Source organism: Terrapene carolina, unplaced genomic scaffold, assembly GCF_002925995.2.
Source record: "Terrapene carolina triunguis isolate 2854851 unplaced genomic scaffold, T_m_triunguis-2.0 Scaffold233, whole genome shotgun sequence".
Lineage (NCBI taxonomy): Eukaryota > Metazoa > Chordata > Testudines > Emydidae > Terrapene > Terrapene triunguis.
Genome location: NW_020664584.1, coordinates 13,094,353 through 13,106,868, shown reverse-complemented (window position 1 = coordinate 13,106,868; position 12,516 = coordinate 13,094,353). Strand labels below are relative to the sequence as shown.

Below are 12,516 nucleotides of genomic sequence, written 5' to 3'. Positions count from 1 at the left end.
TTTCTATTAAAAGGTTCCTGACTCGTTCTGTATTTGGGGAAAAAAATGATATGTTTTAATCATATGGTGATAACCCGCTTCCCATTTCACTGGTATCACTGGAGGATGTTAGACAGAAGCTACTGAAGAGACAAGGTAGAAGAGGTAATATCTTTGATTGGACCAACTTCTGGTGGTGAGAATTTGTCTATGCTGCACCATGTAGCACTTCACTGTAGACATCACCTATGCTGACAAGAAGGGTTCTCCTAGAAAGGGGCACCCTATGCACAGCGCTGGTATGCTCACGTTGTACCTGTTAAAGGAATAGGGCTTTGCCAGAAGCAGGTCACAGCCAGTTACTTCCCTCCAGCTCCAGAAGGGAGGATTAGGGAGACTTTTACCTCAAGAAGGAGGTTTTTAAGCTATTTATTCCACACCTTAAATACATTTATACTTAAGGAAAAAACCAGAACAGGCTCCTCAGGCAGAGCCCAGAGAAGTGAAAACGACAGTATTTACAGCTCATGCACCAAGAGAGAATACACTGTTTTATTCCACAAAGCCATAGGGCTGTGGATACAAACCCAAAACAGTCTGTTTCAGTCCCCGGTGAGCTGCACAGCTCAGCCTTTGCACCTTTTGGAGAAAGACTAAATTTCATTTTCACATCAGTAGCAAACTAGGACATTAGTCAACATGATCTGAAGGTTGTGAACCCAGCTCTGTCACGTTCTTCTCAGAAATGTGCATCAATCACCCACTCCACAGCTAAGCCCCTGCCAGCAACCAGAGCTGGGACATGGAACTCTGGGCACAGGGCCAAGCAAATCCAGGTTGTTTCCTGCTAATGAAACTTCACTTCTTACCTTCACTAAAACTCCATTGTTCAGGAGAAAGACACCCCCGAGATTGTATCCCTGCCAGGGACTGCAGTTCAGGGTCAGGAGAGCCCTTAAAGGGTCCCCATCACAGCACAAGAGCAGGACTGGTGTAGAGAACCAGCATGAAACAGCTGCCTGAATCCCCGCTGAGAAACCAAGACTCACCACCAGCCTTTTCAGTCCAAACTGTCCCCCTTTCGAGCCAGAAGCTCCAAGGGAACAAGGAACAAGTTCAAAGGGCAAATTCCCAGATCCTTCCAAACTGACTTTTGAGCATCTGCAGCGGGACTGTGGAGGGGTGGAGGCAATTGGCCATGGGAAGCTGAATGCTGGGCTGAGGATGGGCTCACACTGGGCTGGGGAGTTTCCTGTGTTCCCTGCTCACATTCCCCTGACCTGCTGGGCCTTTCCTGGTTGTCACTTGGCTGTGCCAGTTCCGCTGGGGCTGTGCAGCTCACCGACAGGTTAGCAGTGGGAGGCCTCTCACAGGCGACACTGGCAGAAGGCGTATCAGCGGCCAGCTCTCCTGCACGGGCTCCTGGATCTGATCCTTTCCTGCTCCCATCTGGCTGCAGCGCAGTCAGTTCCCTGTAGGATCTGTGCATGTGGCTCTTCAATCCGTTATAGTCCAGGTTGCTTAGCTCTTCAGGGAGGGACATCAGCAGGTCTAGGACGACGGCAGACTCTGGAAGGAAGAATGGACCTTGTCAGGCTGGTCTAATTTAAATACCGTATATACTCGATCAGAAGCAGGTTTGTTTATAAGCCGCCCCCCCGAGATGGATAAGTAAAAATGGAAAATTTTAATGACCCGTTCATAAGCTGACCCTATAATTCAGGGGTCAGCAAACTCTGTCTCCTGGGCCATCAGGATAAGCCGCTGGCAAGCCGAGATGGTTTGTTTACCTCGAGCGTCCGCAGGCACGGAGGTAAACCTAAGTAAACAAAGTGTCCCGGCGCGCCAGCTGCTTACCCTGACAGGCTGGGACAGCAACTGGTGGGGAAATGTTTTGGGGGGTTTTTTTTGGGGGGGGGGGGGGGGGGGGGAAGGTGGGGGGCCGGGGGGTAACCCCCGTGACCACCCCCCCCCATGACCCCACCCCTAGTCCAGGACCCCCACACTCTCCCCATCCCATCCCTTCCCACCTTATCTGGGGAGAGCCAGGGGAGGATGTGTCTGGCACGGCTGCAGCCTGCTCCGGCGGGCCAGACTGGGTGGCACAGCTGCTGCCTGCTCCGGCGGGCCAGACCGGGCAGTGCAGCTGCAGCGTGCTCTGGGGGGCAGGCCGAGTGGCACGGCTGCAGCCTGCCAGCTCCGGAGCTGCAGCTGCTTCGGAGGCTGGGGGAGAGCAGCCTGGCCAGAAGTGGAGAGACACTGGCCCCACCTCTTCCCTTCTGTCTCTGCTGCTTCTCCTTGCCCCCTCTGTTGGGGGGGAGGGGCTGTGTCCCACCTCTCCCTCTCTATACCCATTCATAAGCCGACCCCCTTCTCTGGTGCTTCCCTTTTTTACTAAAAAAATTTGGCTTATGAACGAGTATATACGGTAATCTGTTTTTAATCTTGGTTTGCATTGTATTTTTCAGTTATTTTCCTAAAGAGAGGTTGATTCTCATTGATTGGAAACCATTAAAACATGCAGCTTTGCAACTAATTATACCCTTTTCACTCAACTTTGTGCTTCTTTTTGCTAACCAGAAAATTATGTTAGGAAATGGTGAATGATGCATTTGCTATTTACTTGATTATTTTTTTACCCATGATTTCTGATAAACTCCATTTGGATGGAAACTGGAATTCAGTTAAGTGCATAAAAACAGCATGTTACAAATGTTCTTTAAAAAACCTCCTTAAATGTGCTGGATACACAAGAAAAAAGTAAGTTTATCACAACATTTTGTATTTAAAACTGTGGTCTTAGAACTAATACATCTCACTCTCATTTTCATTCATAGATTGCAAGAGGAAAACAAGCTTTCTGACTTTTTCAACTCTCTATCAGCGTTTCAATTTTGAATGGGCTAGTCATTGAACTGAACTAGCTGAATCAACTGAAAAGAGGAAAATATTCTCTTTGCACCTGCAGGAGAGAGTACTGCTTTCAAAAGCTTGTTTAAGAACATAAGAATGGCCATATTGGGTGAAACCAATGGTTCATCTAGCCCAGTATCCTGTCTTCTGACAGTGGCCGGTGCCAGATGCTTCAGAGGGAATGAACAGAACAGGGCAGTTGTTGAGTGATCCATCCCGTCGTCCCCTCCCAGCTTCTAGTAGTCAGAAGTTCAGGGACACTGAGAGCATGGGATTGGATCCCTGACCATCTTGGCTAATAGCCATTTATGGACCTATCCTCCATGAACTTATCTAGGGTTTTTTTTTTTGTTTTTTTTTAAGAACTATAATTTTGGCCTTTACAACATCCCCGGCAACAAGTTACACAGGATAACCGTGCGTTACGTGACGAAATACTTTCTTATGTTTCTTTTACTCCTGCTGCCTATTAATTTCATTAGGTGACCCCGGGTTCTTGTCTTACGTGAAGATGTCAGTAACACTTACCTATTTGCTTTCTCCACACGGTTCATAATTTTATAGACCTCTATCATAACCCCCCTTTGTCTTCTCTTTTCTAGACTGAACACTCCCAGTGTTATTAATCTCTCCTCATATGGAAGAGAAGAGATTAAATTTCGACCAACTCTAGTTCCAGGTGCTTGGCCAGTGACTTTTACCAAGTCAGTGGTTTGACTTTATTTGAAATTTGGCAGCAAACATGCACTGTTTGAATATTTGTTGTTATTTAAATTAGTGTAATAGATTATAGTAAGGTTTGATCTCAGCATAGCTTGTCAATTTTAAAGAGGTTTATTTTATAAAAAGAAAAGTGTGCTGAACTTAAATATAAAAAAAACCCTATTTGAAAATTGTTTAAAAAAAATTGTTGATTTTGGGCCATCCTGAACCTTGTCATTCATGCCTGCAGAACAGAGGCTGCATTCTGGCCCTGGATCCGCGAGCACGAACAGATGCATGCCCCAGGCTCCACGCTCACTCACACACTCTGCACTAATTCCCCAACTCAATCACACTCAGGTCCCTCAGTCCCCGGGTCAAGTCAGTAGAGGAAGTGGCAGTGAATGGCTCACAACCCTCCCTGGCCCCATTAAAATCCCCCCACGGCCTGGATCATGGGACATTTTGATTAAGCAGCACATGGCTACAATGCTCCAGTCAATCTCGCCACAGAAATGCTCACTAAGGAAAGGGATGTGTTTTCAGCTGGCGGATCTGAAGGAGCCAATGCTTTGCGCGTGGGAGGCCAGGAATCATGTGCCGCTGCCTTGCTCACCTCAGTCTGAGCACAATGTCTCTGTTTATAAGGTGACTAGCACTTATCACGCAATATACAAGTATGAGAATGGAGAAGACAGAGGTGGGCCAGGACTCCCCCACTCACCATCTCAGCACAAGAGGGATCCCTGAGCACGTGCACCCACTCAGCCCTCAAGCACGGTCTGCAGAAGGACAGCCAGGAATGCCACGAAGGGGAAAGTGGAGGCAGGTGCTAGGACATAGCAAACACTCCCCTCCCCCTGAAACAGGCAAGGGAGCAGATCAATTTCCAGACTCTGGAGGAAGCTACTGATTGGCAATGAGCAAGTGGTGGTTACAAGATCCCAGGGAACATATACGGTGCCTGTGAGCCTCTAGCTGGCCTTGGATTAATTTCCACAGTTCGAGTAACCCAACACGTCACCAAGGCTTGCTGGTGTCACACTCTGAGCTAAGCTATGAGTGAGTGACAGCTATCACAGCCAGCTGGTCCCCTCCCTGAAGATCACAAACATGTAGCTTTCTGGATCCCAACTCACCATATGGCGAGAGCTCAGGCACTTTGATGTCCCTGGAGAGCATCGATAAATATTTATAGATCTTCTCAAAGTCCACGCTGAATTTCTCTGGTTCCCCATGAACACCTGGGTCTGTGCTAGTGCTGGAGGACTGAGCTGCTGCTGGGGGGTCTGGGGCAGCATCTCCATTCCTTGCTGCATCATCAGGGGCTGGCGATGCATCATGCTGGCTCGAGGAGTCTGGAAGGACCTTCCTCTCTGCAGCTCTGGTCAGCTTCTGGGGAATTGAGTGGAGCAAACTGAGCGGCTCGGTGACTGCGATGGTCAGAACCTGAAATTCAGAGATTCTAAGGGACAGAATCATCTAGTCTGACCTCCTACATGACACAGGCCACAGAACTCGCCTGAATTAATTAATGTTTGAACTAGAGCAGATCTTTTCAATAAACTTCCACTCTTGATTTTAAAATGACCTGTTCCAATGGTTAATTCCCATCACTGTTACAACATTGTGCCTTATTTCTACTCTGAATTTGACTAGCTACAAGTGGGAGCTCAGGAAACAGAAGGAACGGGCCCCCCTTTCCAGAAATGCCAGACACTCCCAGGGCAGCCCCCCCAACGTCAGGCACTCCCTGACCCCACAGCAGACCTTCCTCAAGGTGAGACTGGGCCAGGAGAGCCAGCCACCATGCAGCACAGCGAAGCAGAACTAAATGCAGTGCAATAAGCTACAGGGGCTTTGGACAGCCTGATGCTCTCTGGGGGCATCTCTGATATCCAGGAGCGAGAGGAGATGTGGTTGTTTATGAGGTGCATGGCAAGGGAACGGATTTGCTCACTGCTGGGACAGGTGGCAGAGCTACCACTGCCCATGCCCTACTTCGATCTCTTCACCTTTACATAGCTAAGCTGCACAGAAAGCAGCAGTTGGGAGAGCAACACTCAATGTCAGAACAGCTGGGTTCTACTGAGCTCTGCCACGGACCTGCTGCAGGATGTCAGGCAAATGGTTTCACAGTATGTACCTCAGTTTCCCCCACACCAACGGGAAGGGTGAACTGCTGCTTGGCCACTGCAGCAATGAGGCCACGTGAGCACAGGGGAATATGGTAGAATTCCTGTAGTGGACAGGGATGGAATAGCCTGCCTGTAGCAGGGACGTTTCCTACCAGCGACCAGGAAGGACTGGCAGGCTTAAGCCCTGTCACTGGCCAGATTTCATTCTCCATTCTCTGTCGAAGTCTCTGACCCTGCTGAGTTCTTGGCCCTAGTGGGATCTTGCGGCTATCACCGGGTGCTGATGCCTGTTACCTGAGAGAAAGCTGCTGTCACGGTTTCTTCCAGCTTATCCGTCAGCTTCTCAGCAAGATCTGTCCAGACCTGAGAAGCAGATTTCAATGAGTGCACTGGAATCAGGCACCCATCCACTTCCGCACAGCCACAGTGCGAGAAGCATGAGGCCAGCCAGCAGAGGGCAAGGAGAGCATAGAGTGAGACAGGGACAGCTCCAGGCAAATGCCACGTGCCTCAAGCCCATCCTAGTACAGTACAATCAAGCTCACCCTTGCCCTGGTACTGTACAGACAAACCAGCGCTGCCCACCCCCACACAACACCAGCTCTGATTCCCAGGTTCTCTCTCTCTAAGCCGTACCTCGATAGGAGCTAGGATCTCAGCTTCCTTGCGACTCTGCTCCTCCCGGCAGCGGCGATACTCCATCTGTATGGCCTCCCTTGCTACGCGGCCCTTCAGCTGGTGGATGAAGGCCAGAATCTGCAACCACGGGGAGGTTCAGGCATAGCAGCATACAGAGATGCCCCTCCCCCAATAAACAGCTCATGGGTGGGCTGGGAAGGGTGTGACTGAATGCCTTCTATCCCAACTGGACTACATAGCTGCAGCTGAACTGGGTGTCCGTTCCACCTCTCCCAAAACCCTCTCTGGTTCCAGACAGCAATGAGTTAGTGGGATGAACTTGCAAAAGGATTGTACAACTAATAAGAAGGACCAAAAAAGTTTTAGGCCTGAAAAGCCACGGGAGGAGACGGCTGCGCCTAGGTCAGGGGTAGGCAAACTATGGCCGGCAAGCTCCGGCCGGGGAGCGGGATCAGGGGCTGCACCACGCAGCTCCCGGAAGCTGCGGCATGGCCCCACTCCAGCTCTTACATGCTCCAATGGCCCCCTCCGGCACTCCAATGGGAGCTGCAGGGACAGTGCCTGCGGACGGGGCAGCGTGCAGAGCTGCCTGACCACGCCTCCGCGTATGAGCCAGAAAAGGGACATGCCACTGCTTTCAGTAGCCAGTTGAGGTAAGCGCCGCTCAGAGCCTGCACCCCTGAGCCTCTCCCCATGCCCCAACTCCCTGCCCCAGCCCTGATCCCTTCCTGCTCTCCAAACCCCTTGATCCCAGCCTGGAACACCCTCCTGCACCCCAAACCTCTCATCCCCAGCCCCGCCCCACCCCACCGCCCACACCCCCCATCATAACCTGCACCCTTTCCTGCACCCCTGCCCCAGCCCGGATCCCCCTCCCACCCTCCAAACCCCTCGGTCCCAGCCCAGAGGGCCCTCCTACACCCCAAACAACTCATCCCCAGCCCCACACCAAAGCCCGCACCCCAATTTTGTGAGCATTCATGGTCCGCCATACAATTTCTATTCCCCGATGTGGCCCTCGGGCCAAAATGTTTGCCCACCCCGGCTTAGGTACGACGGTGATGGGAACCATTAAGATATCTGGATAGAAAATGCTGTGGAGAAAGCTGGCAAGGAGCAGCTGAGGGGGGAACTGTGACTGCCAGGGGCAGATAAGGGGCAAGACATCACCCACAGGAGCCCACAGCCTGCAAAACCTCTGAGCTACAGGAGATGTATAAGCCAACACCCCCTCTAGTGCTGCCAAAATCAGGGGCCAACATAAATAGAAATAAGAGGAGCCACCGCCACGCAGCACTAGGTTTCCCCACCCCAACCTGAATAGTGGAGAGGAACCTGCAGGGCAGTACGATGGTGGCCCCCCATTCCCAAGCGAAGCAGGAGATTGGGCACTCTCTCTCTTTTGTTAGCTGAGAGAGTGATGTTCCCTAATTACCCTTATTCTGAACCTGGCCTGGTCAGTCACCAGCTTGACTAGGACCAGACCCCACTCACCTCAGCTTCACTCCTACGGGGCAAATGCTCCCGCAACAGCGCTGTCTGTAGCTCCCCTTGAGGGGCTTGGGCCTTCAGGGCCTTAATCAATTGCCGCTTCTCCTGTCCCGTCCAGGGGGCCCGAGTGGGTGCGTGACATGCAGGGGGGCCCGTTTCGTAGCGTGTGGGGGCCGAGCGGGTCCGAACCGGGGGCTTCATGGCTCAGGCTCTGTAGGGGAAGAAAAGGAGGAGTGAGAGGTCAAAGCCCCCAGGTCCTCCCATCTACCTATGGTCCCCACCCACTCTCTGGGGCATCTCATCCCCAGCCACCCCCCCTACACACAGGCCCCCCCCCCCCCCCCCCCCTCCGGGGGGCCCCCCCCCCCCCCCCCCCCCCCCACGGACCCTGCGGGGGAATCTAGGCTCTGGCCGGGGCCGGGGTAGGGGAATGAGCGAGGACTCCGTTCCGTTTCTGTCGCACAGATATGACGTCACAGCAAATGCTCTGAGGCTCGGAGCCGCGGCGGAGAATCTGGACGGGAAGGGGAAAGAGAAGTGAAGTAATGCATTGTGGGAAGCGTGGTGTTTCCACGGTTTCCATCTCCCATCGGCCATCACGGGCCCCGCGACACCATAGGAGATAGAAGCTGGGTGACATTATATCTCCCATCGGCCATTGCGGGGCTCGGGACTTTCCGTTTCCAGGACTAGGGCCCTGTAAGGCCGGAAGCGGAAGTTGCCGTGGGAAGCGCTGCCCTGAGAGCGAGGGAGAGGTGTGAGCGCACAGAATAACGTGCGGCCCCACGCCGGGCCCGGTGCATCACGGGAGTCGCAGTCCCCGCTCGCCCTCGCCCCGGTGCATCACGGGAGTGGCAGTCTCCGCCCTGCAGCTGATTTCAGGGGGCGGTTCCGGTTATTGGGGTTTTTTGCTAACTGCGCCCGGCGCCCCCAAGCCTCTCCCCGGGGTATCCCCCTAACACCGCCCGCAGCGCCCCCCCAGGGACCGGACCCTCGGGCTGGGAGAGCTCTGCTCGTTCTCCAGGGGCCGGGGACCCTCGGGCTGGGCGTGCGGCGCTGCTCCGTGCACCGGGCCGGGTTTGCTGCAGGAGCAGGGCCAGTCCCTGCCTGGGGCCGGCTGAGCGAAGGGCCAGAGCCCTGAGCGGACGGTCTGTAGCACACGCAGGTTTTCCTGGGCAGGTTCATTAGGATTTGCTGCTTCAACCTGCGTCCAGACAAATAGCCCGTGAAGGGGTGTCTGGGAATTGGTCACGTGTTAGCACTTGGCCCCGCTGTTCATTCACACATTCGAGCATGGGAGCCTGTCCTCATACCTATGTCACAGACGGGAAACAAGCAGAGGATTTTTTCCAATACCTATTTTCTAGTAAAAACAACGAGGAGTCTTGTGGCATCTTAAAGACTAACACATTTATTAGAGCATAAGCTTTCGTGGGCTATGACCCACTTCTTCAGATGTATGGAGTGAAAATTACAGTAGGCAGGCATAAATATACAGCACAGGAAAAGATGGGAGTTGCCTTACTAAGTGGAGGGTCAATGATTCAGTCAGGGTGGATGTGTCCCATTCCCAACAGTTGACAAGAAGGTCTGAATGTCAACAGAGTAAAAATTACTTTTTGTAACAATGCCAATTCCATCAGGGTGGATGGCTCATACTCAACTATTGATGGGAGATTACTTCTTGTAGTGACCCAGCCATTCCCAGTCTTTATTCAGGGCTAATTTGATGGTGTCAAGTTTGCAAATGAATTCAAGTTCTGCAGTTTCTCGTTGTAGTCTGTTTTTGACGTTTTTTTGTTGAAGAATGGCCACTTTTAAGTCTGAAATTGAGTGTTCAGGGAGGTTAAAATGCTTCCCCACTTTTTTTTTAATGTTATAATTCTTCACATCTGCTTTGTGTCCATTTATTCTTTTGTATAGAGACTGTCCGGTTTGGCCAATGTATGTGGCAGAGAGGCATTGCTGGCAAATGATGGATATGTGGACAGAGTTGGCAATGGGGTTTGTTGCAGGGGATGGCTCCTGGGTTGGTGTTTCTGGTGTGTCGTTGCTGGTGAGTATTTGCCTGAGGTTGGGGGGCTGTCTGTAGGCGAGGACTGGTCTGCCTCCCAAGGTTTGTGAGAGCAAGGGATTGTCTTCCAGGATAGGTTGTAGATCCTTGGTGAGGTGTTGGAGAGGCTTCTATTTGCTAGTAGGTGTGTGTGTGTGATAGAGGCTTTAGGGAATGTACCGTAATTTCACTGCCTCACCCTGTTTGCGTTGCTATTTCAGTAGCCTGATCCCTATGTCCAAGCATACAAATGCTACATAAGTACATAACGTGTTCTGTACTAAATATATAAACAGTCACCCACAATCCTCCTGACTTAAGATGATAATGTGTGAAGTAACACTTGAAATTAAAATGAAGACATTGGTTTTTACTGGTGATTATTCCTTCCCTGGGGTAATAAAAACTTTCAGGGAAGCTCTAAATTATTAATAAATTGCTTATACTACCTTTCAAACTGAACTTGTTCTCAAGCAATAACCAAAGCTCTTTAATATTTATAAATTTCAAACAATTATCCTATATTTAACTGGCAGCCAATGTGGGGCTTAAGATATGTCTCCTAATTGAAAAGCTTGGCTAAAAATGGTGTAACTATAAAGTATATTTCTCTAAGACAAGGTTAAACCTTTTTAATTTGGGAAGATAACTGAAGCTGGTCATGTCAGTGCTATATGTACAGTTCATTTACCCTGCAGAACAGGATTGTTTTCATATTATTATGACTATCAAACTTTTCAGGCCCAACAGTTAAACAGGGCATGTACCTTCCCTGGAGGAAGATTGGTTCCCAGGAGAGTGACCTGCCTGTAATCAGAGATGCTCAGTTCTCTTTTGGCTCCTCTTACACGTTGGTGGGTTGGAGTCACTGGTCACCATTTTCTCCTTCTCTGTACTTGATCTTGGTTTCCTTCTGACAACATGAGCCTCTTAGGCAGGGACAGCCCGCTCGGGGATAAAAAGAAGGGAGAGGGGTGATAGTTTCCTTTGAGCAGTGACTGTTTCAGGTGCTGTTTTTCACAGTATGGGTACATCCAGCTGACTGGATGGGGGAGTGCCGTGGATGGGGGTATCGGAGAGATCCCTTCAGAGAAACATGCATGAGCTCCTGCCATTGCAGTCTCTGGCCATAACTTCTCCTTTTGTGGTTTGTGTTCTGCCATAGGAAGATCTGAGACGAGACTTGAGAAATGGAGACTAGGTAAGTCCACCCTGTTTGGGATAGATGGCTCCAGGAAACAGTGGTCCAGCTGGGAGCAGAGCAGTTGGTGGCATCTCTGAGATAAATGTCCACCTAGAGCTTTGAGTCTAGTCCTCCTGACTGGAGACAGGTCCCTTCTGTGTTAGGTGGGACAGGGTTACCAAGAAAAGGTTTGTGACTACCTATGTGTGCTGGGGGCAGCGGAACATAACTGTTTGCAGGATGGGGAAGTTAGTACCCAGGGCAGGGTGTAATGTGTCCTCCCCAGAAGAAGGTAGGATTTATGTGGGTGATTAGAGGGAGTTAGCTCCTATCTTCTTGTCTCCTGTGTGTTCTAAAGTGTCGCTAACTTTGTCTTCTTGAGTTGTGTTTCTGCAACGCAAAGCTGATGGAGGATGAGCTCAGCTCCACCCTGAGGTGGAGAGTGAGACCAGCTTGGCCTTGAGATGGTCTCCCATAGTATTCTTGCCAGCAAGTTAAAGAAGTATGGATTGGATGAATGGACTATAAGGTGGATAGAAAGCTGGCTAGATCATCAGGCTCAAGGGGTAGTGATCAACGGATTGATGTCTAGTTGGCAGCCGGTATCAAGCAGAGTACCCCAGGGGTCAGTTCTGGGGCCAGTTTTGTTCAACATCTTCATGAATGATCTGTATGATGGGATGGATTGCACCCTCAGCAAGTTTGCAGATGACACTAAGCTGGGGGGAGAGGTAGATATGCTGGAGGGTAGGGATAGGGTCCAGAGTGACCTAGACAAATTGGAGGATTGAGCCAAAAGAAATCTGATGAGGTTCAAAAAGGACAAGTGCAGAGTCCTGCACTTAAGATGGAAGAATCCCATGCACTGCTATAGGCTGGGGACCAACTGGCTAAGCGGCAGTTCTGCAGAAAAGGACCTGGGGATTACAGTGGACGAGAAGCTGGATATGAGTCAACTGTGTGCCCTTGTTGCCAAGAAGGCTAACGGCATATTGGGCTGCATTAGTAGGAGCATTGCCAGCAGATCGAGGGAAGTGATTATTCCCCTCTATTCAGCATTGGTGAGGCCACATCTGGAGTATTGCGTCCAGTTTTGGGTCCCCCCCCTACAGAAAGGATGTGGACAAATTGGAGAGAGTCCAGCGGAGGGCAATGAAAATTATCAGGGGGCTGGGGGCACATGACTTATGAGGAGAGGCTGGGGAATTGGGCTTATTTAGTCTGCAGAAAAGAAAGCAGCCTTCAACTACCTGAAGTGGGGTTCCAAAGAGGATGGAGCTAGGCAGTTCTCATTGGTGGCAGATGACAGAACAAGGAGCAGGGCCGGCTCCAGGCACCAGGCAACCAAGCACATGCTTGGGGCGGCACCTGGTAAGGGGCAGCCAATCTTGGGGTGGCGGGGGGCAGCGCGGCGCGGC

At 51.1% G+C, this 12,516-nt stretch overlaps 1 protein-coding gene across 2 annotated transcripts; it reads right to left on the bottom strand.

Moving 5' to 3' along the window:
• Nucleotides 1-392: 392 nt before the first annotated feature.
• On the bottom strand, nucleotides 393-8,188 carry SNAPC2 (small nuclear RNA activating complex polypeptide 2). Of its 2 annotated transcripts, none has more exons than XM_026656853.2 (5): nucleotides 7,866-8,188; nucleotides 6,369-6,488; nucleotides 6,027-6,095; nucleotides 4,734-5,043; nucleotides 393-1,548 (listed from the first exon to the last, which is right to left on the bottom strand). In XM_026656853.2, the coding sequence occupies exons 1-5, from the start codon at nucleotides 8,061-8,063 to the stop codon at nucleotides 1,040-1,042; spliced, it is 1,206 nt and encodes a 401-aa protein (XP_026512638.1). In that variant the 5' UTR covers nucleotides 8,064-8,188; the 3' UTR covers nucleotides 393-1,039. The 2 variants fall into 2 exon arrangements, with proteins under 2 accessions (XP_026512638.1, XP_026512639.1); XM_026656854.2 differs by having other exon boundaries at nucleotides 4,734-4,989.
• Nucleotides 8,189-12,516: the final 4,328 nt, after the last annotated feature.

Bases quoted from the DNA above. Each gene is read 5' to 3' on its own strand.
- SNAPC2 (XM_026656853.2), bottom strand. From the start codon at position 8,063: ATGAAGCCCCCGGTTCGGACCCGCTCGGCCCCCACACGCTACGAAACG. The intron at 6,096-6,368 runs GTACGGCTTAGA...TCTGCTTCTCAG, and splicing joins AGATCCTAGCTCCTATCGAG to GTCTGGACAGATCTTGCTGA. The intron at 1,549-4,733 runs GTGAGTTGGGAT...TCTTCCTTCCAG, and splicing joins GCCTGAGCTCTCGCCATATG to AGTCTGCCGTCGTCCTAGAC.